At 51.8% G+C, this 25,263-nt stretch overlaps 13 protein-coding genes across 13 annotated transcripts; 7 read left to right on the top strand and 6 right to left on the bottom strand.

Moving 5' to 3' along the window:
- Positions 1-935: 935 nt before the first annotated feature.
- On the bottom strand, positions 936-2,171 carry CC84DRAFT_1206144 (uncharacterized protein; the record flags this gene model as incomplete). Its single annotated transcript, XM_018182019.1, has 4 exons — positions 1,900-2,171; positions 1,647-1,747; positions 1,473-1,594; positions 936-1,222 (listed from the first exon to the last, which is right to left on the bottom strand). The coding sequence occupies exons 1-4, from the start codon at positions 2,068-2,070 to the stop codon at positions 936-938; spliced, it is 681 nt and encodes a 226-aa protein (XP_018034833.1). The 5' UTR covers positions 2,071-2,171.
- A 598-nt stretch (positions 2,172-2,769) lies between these two features.
- On the bottom strand, positions 2,770-4,338 carry CC84DRAFT_1176683 (uncharacterized protein; the record flags this gene model as incomplete). The annotated part of the gene is made up of 1 exon (XM_018180237.1): positions 2,770-4,338. The coding sequence occupies one exon, from the start codon at positions 4,336-4,338 to the stop codon at positions 2,770-2,772; it is 1,569 nt and encodes a 522-aa protein (XP_018034834.1).
- A 1,126-nt stretch (positions 4,339-5,464) lies between these two features.
- On the top strand, positions 5,465-6,606 carry CC84DRAFT_1217922 (uncharacterized protein; the record flags this gene model as incomplete). Its single annotated transcript, XM_018182945.1, has 2 exons — positions 5,465-5,642; positions 5,690-6,606. 2 exons carry the CDS (start codon positions 5,465-5,467, stop codon positions 6,604-6,606), a joined length of 1,095 nt encoding a protein of 364 aa, XP_018034835.1.
- Positions 6,607-6,891: 285 nt separating this feature from the next.
- On the bottom strand, positions 6,892-8,477 carry CC84DRAFT_1164930 (uncharacterized protein). Its single transcript, XM_018178603.1, has 4 exons — positions 8,459-8,477; positions 7,656-8,411; positions 7,371-7,605; positions 6,892-7,311 (listed from the first exon to the last, which is right to left on the bottom strand). The coding sequence occupies exons 2-4, from the start codon at positions 8,221-8,223 to the stop codon at positions 6,996-6,998; spliced, it is 1,119 nt and encodes a 372-aa protein (XP_018034836.1). The 5' UTR covers positions 8,224-8,411; positions 8,459-8,477; the 3' UTR covers positions 6,892-6,995.
- CC84DRAFT_793476 (uncharacterized protein) lies at positions 8,306-9,120 on the bottom strand. Its single transcript, XM_018187423.1, has one exon. The coding sequence runs from the start codon at positions 8,933-8,935 to the stop codon at positions 8,387-8,389; it is 549 nt and encodes a 182-aa protein (XP_018034837.1). The 5' UTR covers positions 8,936-9,120; the 3' UTR covers positions 8,306-8,386.
- On the bottom strand, positions 8,683-9,810 carry CC84DRAFT_1164931 (nucleoside diphosphate kinase-like protein). Its single transcript, XM_018178604.1, has 4 exons — positions 9,781-9,810; positions 9,693-9,723; positions 9,327-9,605; positions 8,683-9,251 (listed from the first exon to the last, which is right to left on the bottom strand). The coding sequence occupies exons 1-4, from the start codon at positions 9,795-9,797 to the stop codon at positions 9,120-9,122; spliced, it is 459 nt and encodes a 152-aa protein (XP_018034838.1). The 5' UTR covers positions 9,798-9,810; the 3' UTR covers positions 8,683-9,119.
- Positions 9,811-10,180: 370 nt separating this feature from the next.
- CC84DRAFT_1120912 (uncharacterized protein) lies at positions 10,181-13,519 on the top strand. The gene is made up of 3 exons (XM_018175595.1): positions 10,181-10,317; positions 10,407-11,190; positions 11,240-13,519. The coding sequence occupies exons 1-3, from the start codon at positions 10,230-10,232 to the stop codon at positions 13,329-13,331; spliced, it is 2,964 nt and encodes a 987-aa protein (XP_018034839.1). The 5' UTR covers positions 10,181-10,229; the 3' UTR covers positions 13,332-13,519.
- Positions 13,520-14,000: 481 nt separating this feature from the next.
- Positions 14,001-15,877, bottom strand: CC84DRAFT_1147100 (putative hexose carrier protein; the record flags this gene model as incomplete). The annotated part of the gene is made up of 7 exons (XM_018176578.1): positions 14,001-14,186; positions 14,234-14,333; positions 14,388-14,719; positions 14,769-15,099; positions 15,154-15,282; positions 15,337-15,713; positions 15,773-15,877. 7 exons carry the CDS (start codon positions 15,875-15,877, stop codon positions 14,001-14,003), a joined length of 1,560 nt encoding a protein of 519 aa, XP_018034840.1.
- Positions 15,878-16,261: 384 nt separating this feature from the next.
- On the top strand, positions 16,262-17,809 carry CC84DRAFT_1094694 (Microcystin LR degradation protein MlrC; the record flags this gene model as incomplete). The annotated part of the gene is made up of 1 exon (XM_018174576.1): positions 16,262-17,809. The coding sequence occupies one exon, from the start codon at positions 16,262-16,264 to the stop codon at positions 17,807-17,809; it is 1,548 nt and encodes a 515-aa protein (XP_018034841.1).
- A 441-nt stretch (positions 17,810-18,250) lies between these two features.
- CC84DRAFT_1196647 (uncharacterized protein) lies at positions 18,251-20,159 on the top strand. Its single transcript, XM_018181476.1, has 2 exons — positions 18,251-18,423; positions 18,472-20,159. Exons 1-2 carry the CDS (start codon positions 18,319-18,321, stop codon positions 20,077-20,079), a joined length of 1,713 nt encoding a protein of 570 aa, XP_018034842.1. The 5' UTR covers positions 18,251-18,318; the 3' UTR covers positions 20,080-20,159.
- Positions 20,160-20,442: 283 nt separating this feature from the next.
- On the top strand, positions 20,443-22,379 carry CC84DRAFT_1246483 (alcohol oxidase). The gene is made up of 3 exons (XM_018184204.1): positions 20,443-20,679; positions 20,735-21,205; positions 21,250-22,379. Exons 1-3 carry the CDS (start codon positions 20,470-20,472, stop codon positions 22,336-22,338), a joined length of 1,770 nt encoding a protein of 589 aa, XP_018034843.1. The 5' UTR covers positions 20,443-20,469; the 3' UTR covers positions 22,339-22,379.
- A 28-nt stretch (positions 22,380-22,407) lies between these two features.
- Positions 22,408-24,109, top strand: CC84DRAFT_1246491 (Zinc/iron permease). The gene has a single exon (XM_018184205.1). It carries the CDS (start codon positions 22,766-22,768, stop codon positions 23,930-23,932), a length of 1,167 nt encoding a protein of 388 aa, XP_018034844.1. The 5' UTR covers positions 22,408-22,765; the 3' UTR covers positions 23,933-24,109.
- Positions 24,110-24,538: 429 nt separating this feature from the next.
- Positions 24,539-25,223, top strand: CC84DRAFT_1164934 (NTF2-like protein). Its single transcript, XM_018178605.1, has one exon. It carries the CDS (start codon positions 24,576-24,578, stop codon positions 24,996-24,998), a length of 423 nt encoding a protein of 140 aa, XP_018034845.1. The 5' UTR covers positions 24,539-24,575; the 3' UTR covers positions 24,999-25,223.
- The last annotated feature ends 40 nt before the right edge of the window (positions 25,224-25,263 follow it).

The following is a 25,263-nucleotide window of genomic DNA, read 5'->3' on the forward strand; positions in this document are numbered from 1 at the left end:
ACGGACTACCGAGAAGTTGGAAACCAGAGCTCGCCCTGACACTAGCATTTCTCTTGGGGTACTGCTGCCGCCAGCCTTGGGTTCCAACACGCCTGTTTGTGCAACGCTCGTTAGCGACGAATTAAGGACCACCGGTCAATGGACGGGCCGCGGGTCACGAATTTGCACCTCAGGCATTGGCTCTGGTGGCAGAAATGCTGATGACCGGAAAGTGAGATGACAATACTCTAGCATCTGCCACCCACGCGATTAAATGAAGATGCGGAAGCTTCTTACTTGACTCAATCATCGTTGCTGTGCCCTTTCCCCTCCAGCACCGCCGGAACGTAAGAAGTGGAGACAACGCTGATGAGGCAGAGCAAGGAGGACTTTGATGCCTACGATCGGAAGTGGCGGAGCACATTTTTCAAGTCGTTAAGCAGTTGCATCATTTCAGTGACAAAGTCATTATTAGGATAAATGTACGTCCCGATTGGCACGTACCTTCCGCGATCCAGCGCCGTCAAGGCAGGCCCCGGCCGATGGAACTCTGAGGCAACAATGTCGCGCATGTTCAACCAATCGTGCGGATGAGCTAGTACTCCAACGATGTGCTCAATTCCTCGTACGAAAGTACGTAGTTGATCATGATTACGGAAGACAATTAGTCTGCATTGTGTACCCACGCCCGCGGATCGGTTTCAATCAGCTCACAGACAGCAATGTGCGACTGAAACGCCGAGTACCAATGGTGCAAGACTGGAGAACCTGCCAGGTACCATGCGGTGAGACGGTTCGGCGAAGGAGGACGCTAGTTCAGGCGTCATCGTATCAGACGGGCCTTTTAGTCCTGCAAGTGACCCTTTCGGATACCCCCACATCACAGCTCTCACCTTCTTCACTACAACAATCCAGTGTTTCCGCCCGGCAAGCTGTAATATTGTAGACTAGACTTTTCACTCGTTCTTCTTCCACCCACGAACGCAATCATGTCCGACTCGATCCCGCGTGGAATCCACGCCTGCATTCTTGCAGACCTCAGTATGTGCAGTTGATCGTTCTTCAATGTCCAAAGTGCTGGCTATGTTCCAAACGAACGATCTATCTCTCGACGTTGTTCGGATAGGAGTTTCGGGATGGCCTGCGACTCGATCGGCGATGGAGAACGTAGCTGTGGCAGCTGGTGATCTGCGATGCAAGTCTTCGATGAGATAAGGCATCAAGAGCTTGGGGATTAAGCTATCTGCAGATCATCAGTTGCCAAATAGCATCATACCGCACTTTCACCTTTCTGGCCCTAGGGATCATGATCATTGCAGCTGTATGCTTATCTTCGCAACCGACACTGATTAGAGCATAGGCGATGTGAGTCGTCCTTTCGAGGATAGCGTCAGTAGCGCCCTGCGAAAACCGCGCGTTTCAGACCGGGACCATAAAGGCAAATTGGTCATACGTGTCAGCTATCACACCCCTCGAGATTTGTATAATCATACAAACAAAGCCGCCGTGGTTGGGAAGCTGGTCATCCAGCTCAAGGAGAGGTTGAAAATGGGAAGGTATATTGACGCTCAAGATGTAGAATGTGCAAAAATATTTCTGCAATCGGAAGAAGGATCTATATGGAGTAAGCTGTTCCAAAGGCTATTATCCTTGGTCAGATCACTGACCTTGTCAGTGAGCGCGTGGTTTGAGCCACGGGACCAAAATTACCAGGACCCAACGAAGCAACATCGGCTTCTAGTAGCTGATCGACTCCGAACTCTCCAAGCTGTCCAGACAATGGCGTTGCCTTCTTTCGCTTCTTGGACTAGTCCAACCGGACCACTTTGCATGGTATGCCTCGGTACTCGGTGTGGCCGTGGGCTTGTATGCCACAGCAGCAGACAAGGATATCCGAAGCTCGTCCCTACAGCAACCTACACTGTGATCCAAGAACCGACCCAGGTTTCTAGACGACACGTTCGAAAGGGCCAGATTCAGAGAAATTTCGCTGGCCCAGGAATAATTTTGGGCTTGCTCCTCGTCGCTTTTGTCGGAATCGTAGTGATTTCGGTTCATATGCTTGACCTGGAAGGTGTGTGAGGCCATCATCTCGCAAGATACGTCCGCATCGCAAGGAAAGTGTACATGATAGCGATTTCCAGCATTTTGGCCATTGAAATGACACCAGGAATGGAGCAGTGGCAGGCTTCATGGGCTTTATAGCCATGCTATGGTGCCAACTCATAGTTTGGTTGGGCACAGGGTTCTGCATTGCCTTGGTAATCTGCATGCATTTTCCGTGCAGGTTCAGGTGCACAAGGCATTAGGGTATTTCTCGTACAGCGATTTAACAATCCAATAGAAAACAATAGACCAAATCTTGAGTTTCTGCTTACTCCACACTAAGCCTCTCCAAGCTGTCTTTAGGGTAAGGGCGTTGAAGAAAACTGCGTGCATTGGTTCCATACCCTTGTCGTCGTCCTGCAAGTTAGCGCCAGCCTGCTCCTCGACGAGTGACCGGCCACGACGCAACCTGCTTAGCATGCAGAAAATTCACGCCTTGCGTCATGCCCGTATCAAGGAATTCCAATCACTATCGCGCCGCCCTGCTCCTTCAGTTGCCTGACGACGTCCCGTGCATGTGGTTGGATAAACGACAACTTGAATCCCAATTTTTGGCTCACATGTGCTTCAATGAGCAGACACATTATTACAAGGATTTCAAACCGTACAGATGACCCCCTTGGTCGCCATAGACAATATTCCAGATCAGTCACTCCTGTGTGATTCTCAACATCCCGTTATGTGTCAGTAGCCTAAGTCCGGGCTTACATGTGTGTCCTCAAAGAATTCCTCGGTCTCAGTGGTGCTTGATCGTGATAATGAGCCGATTTTCAAGTCGTCTAACAAGGTTTGGAACTTGACTTCACCAAGGATCTCCATCTCTGCGACGCGAAAGACGAGACCGCAGATAGAGCTCGCGTCGTTTGTCTGTTTCTTAAACCATTTCCAGGCTGGCCGAAGATCTTTTGTATCAGTATCTTCGTTGCCATCCCCGGCAAGTATGATCTGTCTGTTTGAACTCGAAAGTACAAAGTCCATACTTATCTTTTCCTCTGAGTCCAACTGAAGACTTCGCAAATACGCGTTTGCTTCTTCGGGCAAAGGGAAGAAGGATTGCAGCAGTTTTAGTGCGGACATCATTATGCGGCACAGCTTGTCCGATGCCAAGTCCTCGGAAGATGTGTTTGGGTCGGGGGTTGGTAGATTGTCAGCGAAAAGGCATACTACCAATTCCATCTCGTGGACGCATTCGAATTTTGGTTGGAATTGATCGATGCTTTTTTTCGGCACAATGCCTGTAGGATATCCAAGACGTTTCAAGGCCCCACGTAACTTGAAAGGACAATCTTTCCCAACGCTAGGATGGCGAAGGAACCTCAAGAGAATCTCCAAGCCCTCGCTGGGGGGCATAGGCTTCTCTTTCAGATCTTGCAGAACATCGGCGTTTCCCAGATGGACACCTAGTTCGTGGGGAGATTCAAAGGGCCTATACGTCCGTCCATGTACCATAGACTGAAACTGTTCGAGGAGCAAGTCACCGGATTGGATGAGGCCGTTCAATGCGTCATATACCCTATGCTCCTCGGGTGTAGGCTCGCCAAATAGACTACTTTTGTAGAGGAGGTCGTGGCCCGCTGTTGCCCAGGCATGAGTGAGTGCAGACACTACTTGTATCTCCACTTGATCACCGACCTCGTACTTCCACTTGAAGCGGGGTCGGTCCTCTTGCGTTGCTTCCATTTGACAAATGTAGTGGATCCCTGTGTAGCCTACGTTCCGGGGTTCGTACTGCTTTGGTGTCTTTTTGTATTCTCCACCGTTCTCAGGCACCATAATCGGCTGGTGTATACTGGAGTGTTTCACTCTTCTCGTCCTCTTTTCCGCTCCTCTATCTCCATTTGAGTGCTGAACTCGGTTCTTGTGATTGCGTGTCTCGATGTTTTCTTCTCGCCATATCTTTCTGATGATGTCCCTTACTTTGCTGTGCTCATCGTCGCTGGGGAAGTAGAGAATGACACGAACCCCAGCTAAATCCCACATGTCTTTCTTGATCTGTTCTGTCGAACTGAAGTTCACCTCGCTGTGTCTCACCATCACTTTCTCCCGTAGACTTTCTCTGGTTTTAGCGCGATATGCTGTCGCCCAAGGCTGTAGCCGTTCTTCATTCTTCAACTCTCCAAAACGTTTCTTCAGCTTGTTTTCAACACGCTGGGCCAGACATTCGTAATGTTCGAAAGAATAATACCTCAGGAAATTTTCCACGACTATTGGTACTTCGCTATGTCTTGGGGATGTTGCTTGGTCAGATGCCATTGTCGGCGACATCAGACCATGGACGGTCTGCTCAAAATCATGTCATCAAGTGATCCAAAATGATGTTATATGCGTTAATCAGGGTTATTGGGAAGGCTATATAATACAAAGAAGGGTACAGAGCTTACTGTGCAGGGCAAAAGGTAGAATGCAGGATATTCAAGACAAGCACCGACCGTAGTTGAATTTGGCCAGTTATATAGCTGCGCAGAGGCTCTTAGTCCGCGGTGCAGGTTGAAGATACGATGGGACCGGTGTGCAAAGAAGGCGCTCAGCCGAGGCTGAAAGTTTACACAGGTACTTTTGGACGTCGCGAGGCTGATGTGTTGTCCACTCGTACAGCGAAGAGCTTCTCGGACACGTCAAGCCTAGCCCGATATGGTGGGTATGGACCAACACCCTCCAGCTGTAGGTATGAGTCAACCATGCGTTCTATGTCGACTCGAAGGCACGGAGTCTTGATATTACCCGACATTCATAGGCTCAGGCTGCCTGAAACCGGTCAAGAGTGAAAATCTGCCTGGTCGGTCACAGATGAAAGAGGTGGCTGAGTGCCTTTCATCAATGACAGTACTTGAAGTCCGTGCACATACCTCATTTCCAGTCCTACTACCTCTTTGGCACAATATTTTCGTTGAACACGATGAATGGTCGAGTGCTTGCAGAAAAATCTCATGATTCTCATGTTGGGCTCGAAAAGGAAATTCCTCCTCCTGCGTCATACCAGTCTTACGTGAAGGCCCTGTGCTTGCGAAATCCCAGCTTACAAAGCCTTGATACCTTTCTCTCAAACCCAAATATTCCAGGAATATGTTGTCGAGTAGCTGCTCTCGACTTCAAGGACGGGAATCGTCATCCAACTGCACGGGCAAGCATAAATGCAGGTCATCTGGGCCAGGAGTTCCATGAAGACACTCGCTCACGCGGCTTTAAAAAACTTCTAGGCCGGATTTTAGTCATCGAAGATCTCACAAAGGAAATCGTCGAACTTCTTGGGACCGGTCTGGGAGTTGACCCGCTGTTCTTTGCAATGCATCTGCATGTGGTGAGTAGAACCGGGATCCGCCATCAGACTCCAGATCAAGCAACCTTGCCTTCCCGATTGTCTTCCCAGAACTTCACCAATATGGCCTATCACCGAGCGATCACAACTGGAACTACATCGGTAGATGGTGGGCGGCTTCTGCGAGATACTGTGATCGACCGCAAACTGATATTCTTGCCATCCACCACTATTGGGCTCGTGCAGCACTGCATGTCAGTCATACGCATTGATCCACATAGTATGCGCCAATTTTGGCTTGGTCAGTTCCCCAGGTCCTGATTATGCTTGTCTTACTGATTTGAGCAGCCCTCATACTTGTCGATCCACCAATTGGCCATATTTACCATGCCGACGGTCAAAAATGGAAGAAGCAGCGCGCAATGCACGTGCTTTCACAACCCTTTCTAGGTACTTACGAAGACTTTGTTCCTCCGGGACCTCTTTCCGCCGGCTTTACAGGGTATACAGGTGTGCAATCTGGGAGCCTACTGGAAGACCTACAATACTATTGGACACTTGATTTGCCAAATTGTTTCGACGCAACTAACCCATCATTGCAAGCTCTCTCGTATTATCCACTCAACATTGTTGCTGCAGAGTGGGTGAAATACGTGGCTGTGATGAACCATTGCATCAAACAGTTCGAATATCAGCACAATCATCTACCGGAGCTTGACCAGTTCAACAGAGATCTGACGGAGCTTCAAGCATGGTCGCGTCGCACGGTGTTATCACTAGGCAAAGTCGAATGGCTCATTAGATTGCTTCAGTCACCGAACTTCAACAGCCACAAAGACGACCGGCAGCTCGATTGTCTTTCCGAGGACCTAGAGCTTATATTGCATAAGATGCAGGACGCTGGGCGAAGACTGGAGAACACAATGCAAATGGTGATGACGTCGGTTCAAATTGCAGATGCACGACGTACATACGCTGAGCAGGCAAATATCAAACGTCTAACCGTCCTTGCGCTCGTTTTTGTGCCTTTGACGTTCATTGCTAGTCTGTTTAGCATGAACACTGAGTACATGCCGGGCAGTAAGAACTTCTGGGTTTACTTTGTTGTTGCGTTACCAGTGACACTTCTTGTTATTGCCATTGCAAGACCTCCGCTGAATGTTGTGCGTGGCGTGGTGGTGTGGGTAGACTTTCAGACTAGGAGACGGCTGATGCATAGGAGACTTACACACGCGCCGCGATCGAACGCTGAAGACTTTTTCTAGCAAAGAGTCAGAAGAACCCCATGGGAAGTTGACATTCTTTATTTGCTTTCTCCTACTGTAATCGACGCGCTTGGCCTTTTGGCCTCTTACTTCAGCTTCACCGATAATCTCTCCTATAATGTATTGAGGCGTCGGAGTCCGGTGTCACGCGGTGAACATGTGGAGCTTGTCTCCCCAAATTCGACGTCATTACAACGGCCTATTAGCCGTTAGAGCGTAGCATGCGAACAGGGTTGGAATACGCACACGTGGACTTCCCTCTTGTTTGTTTGCTCATTTCGAGACCCCCAATCTGTTCGATTTTCGACAGTATATCTTCACCTCGGTCATATATGCGTCTAAGAGTATTGTGCCCGGATGTTACCCTCGAATCGCAGGAACCCATAGCCCTAAAACTTCAAGTCTATTTCATCCTCATCTCCCGCGTTAGCCGCATCGTCCTCTGCATACTTTGACCCCGAGTGATGAATCGCATGCAGCGTCCCCGTTCTACTTTTCACCACCGCCCCTGCCAAGGAAATCCCATGCACCAGATACCCAGCGACATCATACGGATGCGCAAGGAAGTTCCTCAGCCACGCCTCACGCGCAGGTATCTCGGTCCAGTTGATGGCAACAAAACACTGATGCGATGATCCGGCGGACCAAAGCGGTCCAAAGGGCTGCACGATACTGGAATCGTCGGGGCCGGAGGGCTGCATAGTGCTGGATGCGGCAAGTTAGTTGAACTCGTGCACGGAGAAGAAATTTGAAAAGCGACGTACGCAAGGAACTTGTTCAGATACCACTCGAAAGCGGCCTTTTCGACATGCGACAGGGGTTTTGGGAAGTCGAAAGTGATTAGCTCGACGACAGTGTTGTCGTCCCAGTCGGGCGGTTCTTGCGCCGGAAAGGATATGAACTCGGGATCGCGCGTGGTAAGAGATAGATCATTGCTCGGGGAGAGCTTCTCTGAGAGAATTGCCTCGAAGTGCTTGAAGCTCATTTCCTGTTTCCACGCTGCGAATATGCTATTAGTACCTGTATTTGCGTTACAGGGACAACCTCACCCGCGATGATGATTACAATTTGTGGGTTGTGATCTTCTTTGCACCAGTGGAGCATCTCCAGTCCATGGTGAATCGCACAATCCCCTTTGAGATCCCCGTCGGCGTGTTCCTGGGCGAAGTGGATTGTGGTTATGCTGAAGCATTTTCCGTGAGTGTCGGTAGTTGGTTGATCAAACTCATTGCGACTGAACCAGTCTGCGTCAGTAATGTCTTCCATGGGTCGAAAACAGATGCCTTGAGGCCGTGCTGTGACTCCAAATTCTGAATCGTCACAGGAGACATTGCCGTAAAGACGAGGGTCGACACGGAGCATTCCTGCAGTCGTAATCCGACATGGGATTTTTGGTGTATCTGAGTCGTTGGACACAACGAATTGGTCCACACTAATGACCTGGCTCTGCACAGTATACTGCGGTGCATCGATGCTCGAGTTTCGGGCCGCGGAAAGCAGGCTCTTCGTCTCGGTAGTCACTCCTAGAAAGGAAGAGGCCATCTCGTCGTTTTCCGGCGCGAAGATAACTGCGTGTGGGTTCCAAAGGTCTTTTAATGCTCCCTCGAACTTAGCCATATTTGCGGCCGATGGTCTCGGGTCGAACTCATAAAGACTCAAGTGGAGATTCGCATTGTTGACAAGAAAATCGAATGGTCCTTCGGGAAAACTATAAATGCGCGGAGGACAGTCAAGGAATGGAATCAGTAAACCGACGCCTATGGTTGATTCGAGGAAATGTCTATGGCTCTGGGCGTCCTTGTGGACTGGACAAACGTAAGCGGCGACATGGGCAAATCAAATCTTCTCTCACCAAGGAACACCCAGTACTCTTGGTTTGACACTTGTTTTGACACGTAACATGCACGAACTCCTTCACAGCGAGTAACATATTGAAGGGCGGCGTGGCGAACTCGGTTCGCGAAGCTATCTTGAACTCTTTGGGCGCGGTCATATATAAGAGTAAATTGAAATGCGTTGAGTAATGCCATATCAGTGCAATCGAGGCACACTGTAAAGTTATTGAAGTAAACAGCTGTCGGCGGGGCTGACGCGAAGTTGAGGCGAAGTCGAACAAAGGCGTGTGCTGCCAAGATCTTACGACGCGCAATAAGCAACAGTTGGCTGGCCCCCACGAATGGTTTGGCGCGGATTGATCGTTTACGCGCCAGGATTCTTGCCGCGGCCACATCGAACTGTTGGTGCCAAAGAGTGGCGCTCCATAATCACATGAGTCGACAAGGCCTGGGATCAAACTGCGAGACGATACATCATGATAATCATTTCTCATTTTTTTTTTCGTGCACGTCTAGCGAGAGCGTTATGCCGTCTTCCAAGTAGCCAATTCATGATTCACACTATCGCCCGTCTACCTTACGCACCGTACTGTCGTCATCCGTGCGGACACGGGTTCGGGTGCTTGTCGCGAGGACAGAGCATCGGCGTGACAAAACTCAGCTAGGATAGCAAGACATTTATTTCTCGTAGATCCAGTCGTGCTGGCTCTGCTTCCAGGTCTGGACCTCGCCCTCCTTGAACCAGAGAGCGATTTCCTTCTTGGCGTTCTCGACGGAGTCGGAGCCGTGGCAGACGTTGCGGCCGACATCCTGTTGGCCTGGTTAGCCTCTTTCGGGAACACATAACTCGTACGACATATGCTGCCGGGAATATTGTATACGTACGATGGCGAAGTCACCACGGATGGTTCCAGGCTCGGAGGCGAGGGGGTTGGTGGCGCCGAGGATCTTGCGGCCGGTCTTGACGGCATCACGGCCCTCCCAGACCATGGCGCAGACGGGGCCGCTGCCCATGTAGGCGATCAGTCCCGGGAAGAAGGGCTTCTCCGCGAGGTCGGCATAGTGCTTCTCGAGGTGCTCCTTGGACGGGGTGGTAAGCTTGATGGCGGCAAGCTTGAAGCCACGGTTCTCGAAGCGAGAGATGATGGGGCCGATGAGGCCGCGCTGGTGCTTGCGTTAGCTTTTCTGTTCGAAAGCAGGAGCGGGAGGATCGAGAGCGGAAGGAGCGAAGGCGAAATGGAAGGAACGTACCTGGACGCCGTCAGGCTTGATAGCGATGAAGCTATGCACGTGTCAGTATACGCTGCGCGGCGCTGCTGAGCTGTCAATTGGCACATACGTCTGCTCGTTGGACATGTTTGGTGCTGTGTCGAGATGTGTTGACTGAGGGGAAAGAAGAGCGGTGGGTGTGCTGAGGACTGGCAAAATATTGGGCGCTACCATGGTGGGGTTAGAATTGGCGGGGCACCAGCTCACCGCGCATTGGCTTGCACAGCCCATGCATAACTGTGTCAAGAAGAGTACGCGCAACAGAACGGCGACTGCGCAGCTCAATTGACTGAATACTCGCATGGTCATCCACACTGGGCAGAGACTCTGCAAATGCTCACACGGGACGATGCGAGGCGGTCAACTGTGTGGCCTCAACGGACCCTGCTGTCCATAGTAAGAATAGCGCGGGCGCTTACCTAAGTCGGATTAATGCTACACCTGGCGTTTCGAAGACATGATGCTTTGGTGACAGACAGGTGCACGTAGTTCTTGTGCGAGCAGCTGGAGGACTACAACATGCTGCAATTAAGAGGCGATTCTGGTCCCCGGTGGATAGCCGTCCTCCTGCTATGGGCGGCGCTGTGCTGCCTTTTCGTCCCTGCAGGTACGTGCAGCTGTGATGCGAGCTCGCCAGCCCTCGAGCTCCAGTGCATGCCTCTCGACCGTTCCTGTACCCTCTAACAACATTTCCAGTCACGGTAAAGCATGAGAATTTCAAGACATGCGACCAGTCCGGCTTTTGTAAACGCAACCGTCAATTCGCCGATGCGGCCGCAGCCACGAGCTCGTGGGCCTCCCCGTATACCGTCGACCCCGCCACAATCACCTTCAAAGACGGGGAGCTACACGCCACGGTTCTCAAGACACTGCAAATTGGGCAGGAGAAGGTCGAGCTTCCTCTTACCGTCACATTCCTCGACTCCGGGGTCGCGCGCGTTACGCTGGACGAGGCGAGGCGGCTGAAGGGTGACATTACTCTGCGACACGACAGCAAGGCGCGGAAGGAGCGGTACAACGAGGCTGGGAAGTGGGCACTGGTTGGTGGATTGAAGGTTGCCGACGGTGCTGCGCTCAGCGAGACGGCCGATGAGGGGTATACCAAGGTATTCTACGGCGAGGGAAGCAAGCACCAGGCTGTCATCCGACACGCACCTTTTGGCATTGAATTCCAAAGGGACGGAGAGACGCAAGTCAAGTTCAACGAGCGCGGTCTGCTGAACCTCGAGCATTGGCGACCAAAGACAGAGAAGCCGGCCGAGGAGAAGAGAGAAGGCGAGGAAGAGACTAAGGAAGAAGAGAAGAAAGAAGAGATTGCTGGCGAAGACGAGAGCACGTGGTGGGATGAGAGTTTTGGCGGAGCTACCGACTCGAAGCCCAGGGGCCCGGAAGCGATCGCGTTGGATATCACCTTCCCGGGCTATGACCACGTTTTTGGCATTCCTGAGCATGCCACCGGCCTGTCTTTGAAGACCACCAGGTGAGTAGCATGGCACCTACAAAGTGTGAAAACGCTAACAAACTACTAGGGGCGGTGATGGAGCATATAGCGAGCCATACCGACTATATAACGCGGACGTCTTCGAGTACGAAATGGACAGCCCCATGACGCTCTATGGTGCCATCCCCTTCATGCAAGCCCACCGCAAGGGCTCGACTGTCGGTGTTTTCTGGCTAAACGCCGCTGAGACATGGATCGATGTGGTCAAGGCCAAGTCGAGCGCGAACCCTCTTGCACTTGGTGTGAAGAGCCACACTGACACTCAGACTCATTGGATCTCTGAGAGCGGTCAGTTGGACGTCTTTGTGTTTCTGGGCCCCACGCCACAAGATCTCACCCGTCAGTATGGCGAGCTGACTGGCTACACCGCTATGCCCCAGTCCTTCGCCATTGCCTACCACCAGTGCCGGTGGAATTATGTTACCGACGAAGATGTCAAGGATGTCGATCGCAAGTTCGACAAGCACAAGATACCGTACGATGTCATCTGGCTTGACATTGAATATACACAGGAGAAGAAGTACTTCACCTGGGATCCTCTGACCTTCGTCAACCCTGATAAAATGGGCAAGCAGCTGGACAAGAGCGACAGGAAGCTTGTGGTCATCATTGACCCCCACATCAAGAACACGGACAACTACCCAGTTATTGACGAGCTAAAGAAGAAAGATCTTGCTGTAAAGAACAAAGAGGGCAACCAATACGAGGGCTGGTGCTGGCCAGGCAGCTCCATGTGGATCGATTGCTTCAACCCCGCCGCCATCTCCTGGTGGAAGGGCCTCTTCAAGTATGACAGTTTCAAGGGAACGCTCCCCAACACATTCATCTGGAACGACATGAACGAGCCTTCCGTCTTCAACGGACCTGAGACGACTATGCCCAAGGACAACATCCACTTTGGTGGTTGGGAGCACCGCGATGTGCACAACTTGAACGGCATGACTTTCCACAACGCAACCTACCAGGCCATCGCCGAGCGTAAGAAGGGAGAACTTCGCCGCCCATTCGTACTTACGCGTTCCTTCTACTCTGGCAGCCAGCGCTCCGCTGCTATGTGGACTGGTGACAACCTTGCCGAATGGTCCCATCTGGAGGCGTCTCTTCCCATGATCTTGAACCAGGGTATCTCCGGCTTCCCGTTCGCAGGCGCTGATGTTGGCGGTTTCTTCGGTAACCCTAGTAAGGAGTTGTTGACACGATGGTATCAGGCTGGAATCTACTACCCTTTCTTCCGCGGCCACGCCCACATCGACACACGCCGCCGCGAACCTTATATTCCCGGTGCGCCATACACGGAGATTATCACCCAGGCGCTTAGGCTTCGATACCAGCTTTTGCCTGTGTGGTACACGGCCTTCCGTGAGGCGCACACCACCGGCGCTCCTATCGTTCGTCCGAACTTCTACGTCCACCCAGAGGACGAGAGGGGTTTCGCAGTCGACGATCAATTGTACATTGGATCCACTGGCTTGCTTGCCAAGCCAGTCACCAAAGAGGGCGCAACCAGCGTAGACGTGTACCTTGCAGACGACCAACCGTACTATGACTACTTTGACTACACGCGCTACCAGGGCGCAGGCACACATACCGTTTCCGCGCCGCTCGAAAAGATCCCGCTACTCATGCAGGGCGGACACATCATCCCGCGTCGCGACCGCCCTCGGCGCTCGAGCGGTCTGATGAAGTTCGACCCCTTCACTCTCGTCGTCGTGCTCGACAAGGAGAACGCCGCCAAGGGCGAGCTCTACCTCGATGACGGCGAGACCTTCGACTACGAGGCCGGCGCGTACATCCACCGCCGCTTCGCGTTCGACGGCAAGCGCAGCATCCTAACCTCCACCAACGCCGTACCCTTGGGCGCAAAGTTTACCGCGAAGCTAGAGGCCTACCTCAAGAGCATGAGCAAGGTCCGCGTCGAGAAGGTTATCATCGTTGGTGCACCGAAGGCGTGGAAGGACAAGACGGAGGTCGTGGTCATGGAAGAGGGCGCGAAGGAAAGCGCGAGGAGGAAGACGGTCGCCATGGAGTTCCACGCTGGGAGCGGGAAGCAGGCGGACTGGGCTATTGTGCGGGACCCGAAGGTGGGCATTGGACGCGGGTGGAAGATTGACTTCTCGTAGATGGTGGAAGGATAATATGAGCAATGTGGAGTTGCGTAAGCGCGGAGGAGCACACTGAAGCATGAGGTTGTATACAGTACGAAGCTAGTCGAGTTGGGCCTAGGGCTCTAGCTGCGAGGGAAAACGCAACAAGATGCGTGAGGAGTAGACATAGACTCGGAAGTGATTAGCATTGCATGGTATTCCTTCGTCCAAAGCTCGCTGCTCTCTTGAATTACATCAGCTGGATACCACTGGTCGTGACTGCCTAACCTATTCCGTATTAGATCGATGTGGGTGCGGTGCACAGGCCAGTCACTAATCGCGGTGAACGTGAACGGGAACGGCTGTCATCAACACCTAGCCCTTTCATTGCCTGATTGGGAAGTTTGGCAGCTGCGCTGCCATCGCTTCCAGAAGATTGATTTATCTACGTGCCTTGGCTGAGTCTCCGAAGCTGGCGTCAGGCGTAAGCCGCGACTCCACTAGGTTCTAGTGTCTCTAACCTCGGCGCACAGAAGTCTATTACTATATTGGTCTAATGTCATTACTAGAAACTGTACAACTTTGACTACCCTGCTGAGTACCGTAATTGGCGTGGAAAGTCCTAGGTCGGAGTACTAGCAGCAACTACGACCCCTTCTTTACCATGGCTTTCTCCGAAGCGCCACCACATCCCTTCGTATCAGTTTATCTATCCTTCTCGCCCGTCAACGTAGTCTCCATCATGACCTCGTGCTCCAGCTCCTTGGTATCAACAGTCGCCTTGCCCTTTCTGACGGCCTCTACATCCGGCACAGCAGAATGCTTTTCGCCTTCGAAGATCGCGTCGATCTCTTCGAGAGTTTTACCTTTGGTCTCGACCCAGTATACAGCCTGTATGGAATCAGCAGGTGGAGATAGAGGGCGTGGAGCGTACGTACAATGAGGGCGACGATAATGATGTCCCAGGAGCCATTGACCATGTACATTTTCCATCCAATGTTTTCGATCCCAATCGGCATAACAAACACCAGCACGCAGCTGCGCACGCATCAGCAAATAAACCCAACAGGCTGTATCGCGCCGTCTACTTACGCGAAAGCATTCAGCGCGAACTGCGAAAATGCCAGCCCGTTCGCGCGGATCGAGTAGTTCATGACCTCCGGCGGATACAGATACAGCAGCGGCGTCCACGCAATCGAGTAGAATCCCTGGAAGAGAAACATGACCGCGACATCGCCGTAGATCAGGCTTTTGGAAGCGCCGTCGGGATTATCGGCGTAAAGCTTTGAGAGACCGCCTATCACGAAGAGGCAAACCACGAGGAGAGATTGGGAGAGGAGCGCGGTGGATTTGCGACCCCATTTCGCGGCGAGATGGGTCCCGGCGAGTGCGCAGCCTAGGCACCATACATTCAGAACGACGTTCTGTCTGCATCAGCATAATATGAGTGAGGACGAGAGAATAATGACGCACCGCTTTCAGTTGGTCGTTCGCGTTTGTTATTCCAGCCGTGTTGAGCTCCGACCCAAGGTAGTAAGACGCAATGATATTACCAGCGACGCACGAGAATGGCCCCGCGGACATGCCTATCAGCAGGCGTTTGCGCGCGACGGGCGTCTTGAAGATCTCTTTCGGGCTCATAGTGCGCCCTTCTTTCTTCTCCCACTCCAGCGTGTCGAGGATCTCCTTATACACTGTTAGTACGATTGGGTTGGAGAGGTCGCCGTCGGCATTGGTTTGGGCGACAACTGTTCGGGCTTCTTCGTAGAAGCCTTCGTGTACGAGCCATCGAGGTGATTCGGGTCTGACGATTTCATCAACATTGCTCAGTCGTGGGAATCGTTGGTCGAATCCTTACATGAAGGGCAGTACGATTATGCACAAGACGGAAAAGATGGCCTGGAACAATGATGGCGCTCTCCAAGCCCAGGTTGACTGCCATTGACCTGTGCCTAATGTGATACCAGCAGCGATTAACGCACCAACGCTGCGCTGATTAGTCGTCTAGTCTGCAAGTCACGTTCGCAAAACGACAACATACTAATAGAAGTCGTTTAACAGGCCAACGCCCCAAGCGCGCCATCGGCTGGGATATGTCTCGGAAAGATACACCCCAGAAGCTATGCCTGCAACGATGGATCCAAACCCGAGGATTATGCGCGCAACAACGAACATGGCGATATTCTGCGCAGCAGTCTGAAGGATGATGCCGACGATGGTAAGTAGACACCCCCAAAAGATAGTGGGACGTCTACCAAGGCGGTCGGCCATAACGCCCGAGACGATAGGTCCGAAGAAACCACCGATGAATACGGAGCCGGTGTTGAGACCGGTGGTTGCGGCATTCAGGTTGAAATAATCAGTGTACGAAGGCAGGATGTTGAGGCCATTGAGCATCGACCCGTCGTATCCTCCAGTCTGTCACGAATAGTACTTCAGCGCATGCGATTATGAAGATTTATGATACTAAGGCTCACAGTAGACTGCACAATCGAACAGAGCATCAGGAGCACTGCCACCGTCGTAGTGGACTTCGGCACCCAGCAGGGAAGCCACGTCCCCGTCGGTGATTTCTGTAACATGGTCGTCAAGATTGAAAATGGACAACACGATCATTCAAAAATGTGGCGTAGACAAGCAAAGCCCGTCGTCCTGGGCATTGCTTGTTATACATGCAAGTCGCGGAGCCATTCTGGAACGGTGCAATGTAGAACGCGGGGTTCACCGCGTAGCGTTATCTGGAAGGAAGCACCTGCCGAAATTGTGTTGACAGTGGTGATCAGAAAGGCGCGTTGACGGGATAGGTTATCTCATCTCTAACCACAATCGATATAGCCATGGTACCAGGCCAGCGGCAATTACCCCGCTTATCTTCCATGAAGTTGGGATCTGCAGCGCTCACGTGCTCAAGAGCAGGAAACCACCGCCCGAGATTCTGAGTTTCGTCTCCAGCAATCAATGGAGTGATGGCTTCTGAAAAGCAGCGTTTGCCGGTTGTGGCTGTCGCCGGACTGAGTTGCGAGAATTCTACCTTCACCCCATCACGCACTCGAGCTGCAGCGTTCCACCCGAAACGTGGGCAAGAGATTATCGAGCATTACCAATTCCTATGTCCAAAAACAAGTCTAGGAGATGAAGCAGACTGGAAAGGTGCCCTCATCGGACATGCTCTTCCAGGAGGCATCGTCGAAAAAAGGTCATTTGAAGAGCTGGTAGCTGAGATCATCCAGCGTTTGTCGGACATTTGCCAGGCGCTGCAGAATCCCTTAGATGGTCTATGGCTCGACATACACGGCGCGATGTACGTTGAAGGCCATGAGGATGTTGAAGCCGAACTACTTCGTCGCATACGAGCTGTTATCGGACCCACAACCATCGTCTCTGCATCCATGGACCTACACGGCAACGTGTCGCGCGAGCTTGCTCATCAAGCGGATATTATTACATGTTATCGTACAGCTCCTCATGTGGATGTGTGGGAGACCAAGATGAGGGCATGCCGCAATCTTCTTCGAACGCTCAAGGTTCGCAATATTGGTGGTTCGCTGCCGCTCAAAGCCTGGATACCAATTCCGATCCTCCTCCCTGGTGAGCAAACATCCACGCGCGACGAGCCTGCCCTACGCATCTATGCCGCAGTGCCGGAGGTAGAGAAGCGAGACGGGGTTCTTGATGCGGCCATCTGGGTCGGCTACGCCTGGGCCGACGAGCCACGGAATCGTGCGGCCGTGGTAGTCACAGGGTGGGATAAGAATGCCGTTGCGGATGGAGCACAAGAACTTGCAGCCACCTTTTGGGACGCACGCCACGAATTTAAATTCGTCGCTCCGACGGGGTCCTTGGCGGAATGTCTAGATACTGCCCTCGGCGCGAAAGCGCGACCCTACTTTATCTCAGACTCTGGCGACAATCCTACCGCCGGTGGCTCTGGAGATGTTACTTGGGGTGTTACTCAACTCCTTGCTCGACCGGAATTTCGCGAAGCTACTGGACCCACCGTAATCTATGCCAGTGTCCCCGGTCCTGAAGCCGTGGCAATCGCGGAGCATGCGGGTGTTGGCGCCATCATCACTGTCACTGCCGGAGCTAAGATCGACAACCTCCACGCCGGTCCCATTACCATAACAGGCCAAGTCCACTCAATCAAGCACGGCGATCCACATGCTCAGACTGAAGTAGTGCTGAAGACGGGCAGCGTGTTTGTCATATTGACCAAGTTGCGCAAGCCATATCACAAGGAACGAGACTTTACCGAGCTAGATCTGCGTCCTCGAAAGGCAGATATCGTGGTCGTCAAGATCGGGTATTTAGAACCGGAGTTGTATGATATGGCGTCGGATTGGATGCTTGCGTTGACGCCAGGAGGCGTGGACCAAGACCTAGGAAGGTTGGGTCATCATCGTATTCAAAGGCCAATGTGGCCATTTGACACGCATCTTGAGGCGCAACCTAGCCTTAAAGCAAATTTTATACCCTTCTCAAACGAGCACTTGAGCGCAGAAGAGGTTGCCTGATATAAGAAAAAGATGCTTGAGACCGAGTAATTGGAGGAGATCGGGATGCACTAGCGTAAAACAGCGCCAAACAACTCGACTGTTGATTCGCTACGAAGACATCAGTTGCTGACTTGGTTCATACAAAGGATGCGGCTATAGAGGTCGTACGGTTTCTCAAGAGGCTGGTAGTGAATGGCTATTGCTCACGCATTAATGATCCAGGTCGCCGCTGTTCAATTTCGATATATTTATTCGCCCAGTGAAATGACGGGTTGCTGATCCCATGGAACCAAAATGATGATGTTTAGGGTTGCGAAGTCGCATTGTCTTCGGGCAACACGAGTCATTGCTGTTGAGCCGAGGCTCAACGTCATGCTAACCGGGAGGGGAATAGCGGCAAGTTACAGGTGGACAGCAAAATGCGGAGGTTACAGCACACCAATCCCGAACGCGTACACTGATCAAGAAGAACAGAATTGTCCAGTGAGCACCCCAGTGGTATCGATTGCTTAAGAACGCCATACATCATGGCACCCACCGAGAAGCCCATCTTATTCCACTACCCGCAATCCATCTACTCGCACCGCGTACTGTGGTATCTTTGGTTACGCGGCATTGCTTACGATGAATGTGTGAGTTCGCAGACGCATGCTACCTTTTACTTTGCTCACGTTAATCAGATCCAACCACCTGTCATGCCTCGTCCGGACCTCGCATCCATCGACGTCGGATATCGTAAAATCCCTCTCATGGCTATAGGAAAAGACGTATACTGCGACTCTCGGCTCATCATCTCCAAGCTTGAGTCGCTGTACCCCGGAAATACTCTTGCGCCATCCACGCCAGCTGAAGCGGGAACTCGTAAACTCTTTGAGAACTGGACTATCGACGGTGGCATCTTTGCTAACGTGGTTAAACTCATGCCATACTGGCTTGAAAACGGGCTTCTGAGCAACAAGGTGTTCTTGGATGATAGGCAGAAGTTAATGGGTGGAAGGCGGATGACCGCTGAGGCGATGGAGGCAGGAAGACCGGACGGTCTACAGAATATACAGCAGGCGCTTGCGTTGCTTGAGACAACCTTTTTGGCTGACGGTAGAGAGTGGGTGCTTGGGACGAACGAGCCCACAGTGGCAGATATTGATGCTGTCTGGCCATTCGAGTGGATGATTGTGGACAGAGGCATGCGGGGAAGCCTCCCAGACGAACACTTTGGAGAGAAGAGATATCCAAGGGTATATGCATGGGTTCGACGTTTTATGGCGGAAGTGGAAAGGAAAAGACAAAGCACAGAGAAACCCGTGGGACTAGACGGGTCTTCTATGCGCGACCGCGTGCTGAACGGACAATCTGCGAGCGAAGCTACGTCGTTCGAATCTAACGACGCACTGAAGGTACAGCATGGGGAAGAGGTCGAGGTTTATCCGTCAGATTACGGGCAGATGGGCAAGAGCACCGGTATTTTGGTCGGCCTTGGACTCACTGAAGTTGTGATAAAGAACAGACTGGGCATCCACGTCCACTTCCCTCGTTGGAATTTCAGCATCGTGAAGTCTGGAGGGATCCAGCAGAGCCCCAAACCTGTCACAGCGCGGAGCAAGATCCCACAGATGAAGCTCATATACCATCCATTCTCTCCGTTTTCACGGGTAGTATTCGTTCTTGCACATGAGCTTGGCCTTGCCGAACACATCGCCCTCCAGAAAGTCGTGGTATGTCCAGTGCCAATCGAGGGGTGGAGCGACAACAACTCAGACGTCGCGCTGTACAACCCAATGGCAAAAATTCCTTGCCTGGTACCAGAAAATGTCCCGGACGGCATTTACGACTCACGGGTCATATGCGAGTACTTTAGCGACCTCGCATCGGTGACTCCAAAAAAAGATGCAAGGTACTGGCAGCTACGTACGCTCAATGCGGCGGCGAACGGGATCATGGATGCAGCCGTCCTCATCACCTACGAGGTGCGTATTCGCAAAGAACGCAAGATCTACTTCGATGAGTGGGTGGAAGGCCAGAAGCAGAAGATCTTGCGGGCTCTGGACAGGTTTGAAAACGTAGCGGGGAAAGGCATATTGCCTGATCCTGGGAACGAGCCTGCAACTCAGAATGAGGTCGCGGTCGCTGTAGCTACTGCGACGACTGCGCAGATGGGGTTCTTGGGCATTGATTGGGCAAAAGGCAGGCCGAATTTGGTGCAATGGATGAAGAAGTGGGAGCAACGAAGCAGCTTTGTGAAGACCCCACCGACTGCGGACTGGAAAACCCAGTCGAGCGCGAAGATCTAATACTGATGCTATTCACGAGACTGGCATACTGTCACCTCCTGATGTGCGTCCCATCCAGTCATAGTCTTCGTTCAGCAGTGCCCTAATGCAGCGCATGAGCACGAATTTGTCCGTAATCATAGGTTATCGATAAGACACTGCTCTATGAGATGCCCAGCATTGGCTTACTGCATCTTGTCTGTGCCATGCCTAACGTATGTATTGAAATCAACTTCTAAGTGGGTCGCATCGACGGCACAGTAAGCTCGGTGGAGACAATGACCCGTACCGCAATATCCTTATGCACGCTACGCCACCCGCTGGTTGTATATCTTCGAGTTGATCTCTACTCAGGAGCTCCTAAATATCACTGTCACTTTTGGCTCTCACGTTCTATACTCCAGGTTCACCATGACCACCAAATTCTTCGACTACGTGATTGTTGGGGCCGGCACTTCCGGTCTTGTCCTCGCAAGCCGCCTTTCTGAGGACCCCAGCATTACCGTAGCCGTCATAGAAGCAGGAGTTAACGCGGAAAATGATCCAAGAGTCGCAATGCTAGGTCTCTTCACCTCTGCCGTTGGCTCACAATTGGACTGGGATTTCGAAGGAACGCCGCAGGTGAGCATTCTTGGCTCATTTTGGGCGAGTAAGCACAATGCTGACGCTTTCCAAGTCTGCGCTGAATGGGCGTCGTATCAGCCAAGCCCAAGGCAAGCTACTTGGTGGATCAGGCTCAATCAACGCACAAGCTTTAATTTCGTTCTCAAAGTTTGATATCGATTCTTGGGAAGAGCTCGGCAATATTGGATGGAACTGGGACTCATTATCTCCATACCTCAAAAAAGCGTTCACTATCGATCTACCCGATGAGCAGACCGTCGAGCATCTTGGTATTGAATGGGCAGAGCAGCTTGCCGATACATATCATGGGCCAGTCAATGCATCATTTGTTGACGTGAAAGAGAACCCCGTGGGAGAGGCGTGGTTAGATGCATTTGAACATCTTGGATTTTCGTTGTCAGGAAATCCTTTCGGAGGGAGATCAACGGGAGCATACAATGGCGCATCCACCATCAATGCGGCTACCAAAAGCAGATCATCCGCAAATAGCGCGTACTACAATCATCTTCCTGAGAGGGACAACGTAGAACCTGAACACTGTGGCGGAGAAACTTCTGCTCGAGTCAGCGCACCCCCCATCCTGCAGTCAAAGGAATCAACGTACTTCGCAGCGGTACAAGCTCCACTCTTCACGCAAGGAAAGAGGTCATACTCTCCTCTGGTGTTGTCAACACACCCAAGCTCCTGGAGCTCAGTGGCATTGGGGACGCTGAACTCCTCGAAAAGCTTGGCATCGACGTGCTCGTGGATAACCCGAATGTGGGACGCAACTTGCAGGACCACATATTATGCTCCATAAACTTCGAAGCTCAGGACGGCATCCCGACCGGCGACGATCTCACCCGTGGGGACCCAGCAGCGCTCCAGTCCGCGATGGAAATGTATCAGAAGTACCAAGCAGGGCCGTTCGCTACTCCAGGAATCACCTCCTTCGGGTATTTGCCGCCTGTTGAGTTCAAAAAAGAGCCTCAAGCATTCGCGGCAGCCTTGGAGACTCTCAATGAGAGCGTGGCTGGGGAGTCAACGATGGATGCGGCACGTCGGACTCACGTCCGAAGCATCAACAAAACCGAGACAGAAGGCACTAGTCAATACTTCCTCTTCATGGCACAGGATGGGCCCGCTGGTAAGGACACGGTGGGTTCATTCAGCATAGAGCCACAACCAGGGAACTACATCTCCCTTGTGTCAGCGTTGTCGCACCCCTTGTCTGCGGGTACGACGCACATCGCATCTGCAGACGTGAACGAAAAGCCCATAATCGACCATCGGTACCTTCAGCATCCGCTAGATTTGGAGTTTCACGCACGCCACGTGCAATACTTGGAGACTGTCGCCGCGACAGAGCCGTTCGCCTCACTGTTGAAGTCGAACGGGCGGAGAAACGACCCGCAAGCATTTGTGGGAGGAGACTTGGAGAAGACTAAGACTTATGTGCGGAACATGTCAACCACTAACTGGCATTCATGCGGGACTTGTGCGATGGCTCCACGCGATAAGGGAGGTGTTGTTGATGCGGAACTCCGCGTATTTGGAGGTGATGGACTGAGAATCGTCGATGCGAGCGTGTTTCCTTTCATCCCGCAAAGCAACCTCCAGAGCTTGGTCTATGCTGTAGCTGAGAGGGCAGGTGACATAATCAAAGCGGACAACTAAGCAACGAGAAGTGACTTATAGAACGATACTGTCAAATTGATAGTCTCCTTTCGTAGTAGGAGCTCGTGTGCTGGTGCGATCCGCCAAGTCGGAAGGGACGCCCGCCAAGTGCACCTGCCAAGGGCCTGTTCCGCGGTTCAACTGTTGACGTTGAAAATCGCGGCAAACCAGCGTCAGTGCATTATTGTATTCTTCTTCTACAACATGACGCATACGAAGAGAACTGCCTACCCCAATAACTGATTGTTCAGGTAGAGAAGCGTGTTGTACGGACGAATACAAAGTCTGGGCGTGTCCGACACAGGAACCAGTAGTGTCCTCACGGTAAGACTCGCGGCTAGCTTCGGGATCAACAACATAAATTGCTGTAAAATCCGCTCGAAGACTCATTTTCCGGCATTTCCCATTCAACAACTCCTATCCAATCATGTCCACGTGCCAATCAAGGAAGGCGGACGTGGATTACGATCTACCGTTGCACATTGGAGCCCTCTTTATCATTCTTGGAGTGTCAGCGGGTGCTTGTGCGGTGCCAATAATAGCCCTCAGAGTACCCCGACTACGAATACCAGCAAATGTACATTTTGGATTTAGGCACTTCGGCACTGGGGTTCTCATTGCCACCGCATTCGTGCACTTGCTGCCAACGGCTTTTGTATCTCTGGTCGATCCATGTCTTCCGCCTTTCTTCAACCAAGATTACCCAGCCCTAGCAGGGGCGATAGCGCTCGCAGCAATCTTCATGATAACGATAGCTGAGATGATATTCAGCCCCGGTCGCTCTCTCTGCTCGGGTCCAACATCTGACAACGCACATGACCTGGGGGCTTTCTCTCATTCTCGCAGATCAAGTTCGACAAGAACTCGCCTGGAAAATGACGACGGTGAAGCGCCAGCATCAATCACTCTACAGTTTGGACGCGCCCGCAGCGGAAGATCTCACAGTATCATGAGACAAGTAGAACGGCGTATCGACGCTTCGTGCGCTGACGGAGATCAGCCTGCACCTCGAGTGATCGAGGGTCTAAATGATTCAGTCATTCCGGAGTGCCGCTCCATCAACCTTCAGACCGGCTTAGATAAAAAAGAATCAAAGCAGCATAGGAAGAAGCTTCTCATGCAGTGCGCACTCCTTGAATGCGGCATCTTGTTCCACAGCGTATTTATCGGCTTGGCTTTGGCTGTATCCACTGGAAGCGAGCAAGTCATCCTTCTTATCGCCATTGCATTTCATCAGACCTTCGAGGGGCTGGCGCTTGGATCTCGCATTGCTGCCGTCGGATGGAGACCAAACGCTGTTCGGCCGTGGATCATGGCATTAGCATACGGTTGCACGACGCCCTTGGGCCAAGCAATAGGAATAGCGACGCGGGATCTCTACGATCCTAACTCTGCCACGGGTTTGGTGATTGTTGGCAGCTTCAATGCTTTCTCCGCTGGGCTCCTCGCGTACACGAGCTTGGTCGATCTGTTGTCTGAGGACTTCTTGAGTGAACATAGCTGGAGGACCCTTCGAGGAAACAGAAGAATTATTGCCATGTCTCTAGTATTCTTCGGCGCGTTTTGTATGGCTCTCATTGGGGCATGGGCATAAAGGAGAGCCTATGCATTTAATGTGCCCCAGGAAACGCCTTGCTTACCAGAGCTAGTCTACCGACTCTTAAAGTTAGACAATGTTCGCGGCTGATGCGGCATATAAAGCGTTTAAAGATGGTTTAGCTCTTGTCATAGTCTTCATGAAACCGAGCTCGAGCGATTCACGCGATCACCATTGGGTCTGGTTTAATAAACTGTAAAGCATGCTAGAAACGAATTGCATAAGTCAAATATGTTAGTAGTTGATTCTACGCCTCGTCGGATGATCTCGGGCCCCGCGCTTACACAGCGTCAGGGGCCTTTATTGGCCAGTTCGCATAACAACATCACTGGATCGAGATGAAATGTCAGCATCTTCCCTTCGTACTAGTGTGCATGTGGTCTTCAGTTAAGTCCGGTACCCACTTCGACTCATTCCGTAAACGGAAGTATCTTCTTACTCATTGAGTATCTGGTCGCCTAGAATAGTGTGTTTGACATGCAATGGAACCTTCTATTCGCAGCCAGAGATTCGCGTGTTACAAATAAACAATTTGCGATCTCTTTGGCGAGTCTTGTCTCCGGATATATGATACGAACAGAGCGCCGCTACACAAAAGCCGTACGTACATTCAATCCTACATCGTACCAACTCACGCATCATGGCTCGACCATCCAACCTCGAAATCGTTCAAAATCTCTACCTCGCGAACGATAATGCCGACTCAGAGGCTTTTTACAGGGATCTCTCGCCAACCATCACATGGAAGGAAAGTGACGGCTTTCCAACACCAGGAGTGTTTCGCAGCAGGGCGGACATTGATCGCCATGTATTCAATGTGCTCAGGCAGGAATGGGACGGTTTCCGCTTTTCACTTGAATACCTAGTGGACGGAAATGAGCGGATTGTCGCAGTCGGTACATACCGAGGTACGCATCGCAAAACAGGCCGGTCTTTTGAAGCTAGGGCATCGCATGTCTGGCACCTCCTCGATGGAAAGATTGAAAGTTTTGAGCAGTTCGCCGACACATATACAATGCAAATTGCAGCACTGTCTCCGGTTGACTCGGTTAGCGTAGCGTAATTCGGCTGTCTCAATATACACTGAACCACCAAATTTGCTTTTCTAGATGTATTGGGACGTGCAATCATGAAGGAGACTTCGGTATTCTCGCACTATGCTAGCTAATTAACTCTACGCAGCATCAACGCTGGCAGGTAAGGAGCTCTCTAGACACGCTAAGTTAGCCGAAGACGAGTATCATTGTACTCAAGTTATGTGCTCTATCTCAACCAAATATATCTACCTTGTATCGAAATTTCTGCACCCCTTTCCAACCTGTTGCTTA

This window comes from Paraphaeosphaeria sporulosa (assembly GCF_001642045.1).
Source record: "Paraphaeosphaeria sporulosa strain AP3s5-JAC2a unplaced genomic scaffold CC84scaffold_6, whole genome shotgun sequence".
NCBI classification, from domain to species: Eukaryota; Fungi; Ascomycota; class Dothideomycetes; order Pleosporales; family Didymosphaeriaceae; genus Paraphaeosphaeria; species Paraphaeosphaeria sporulosa.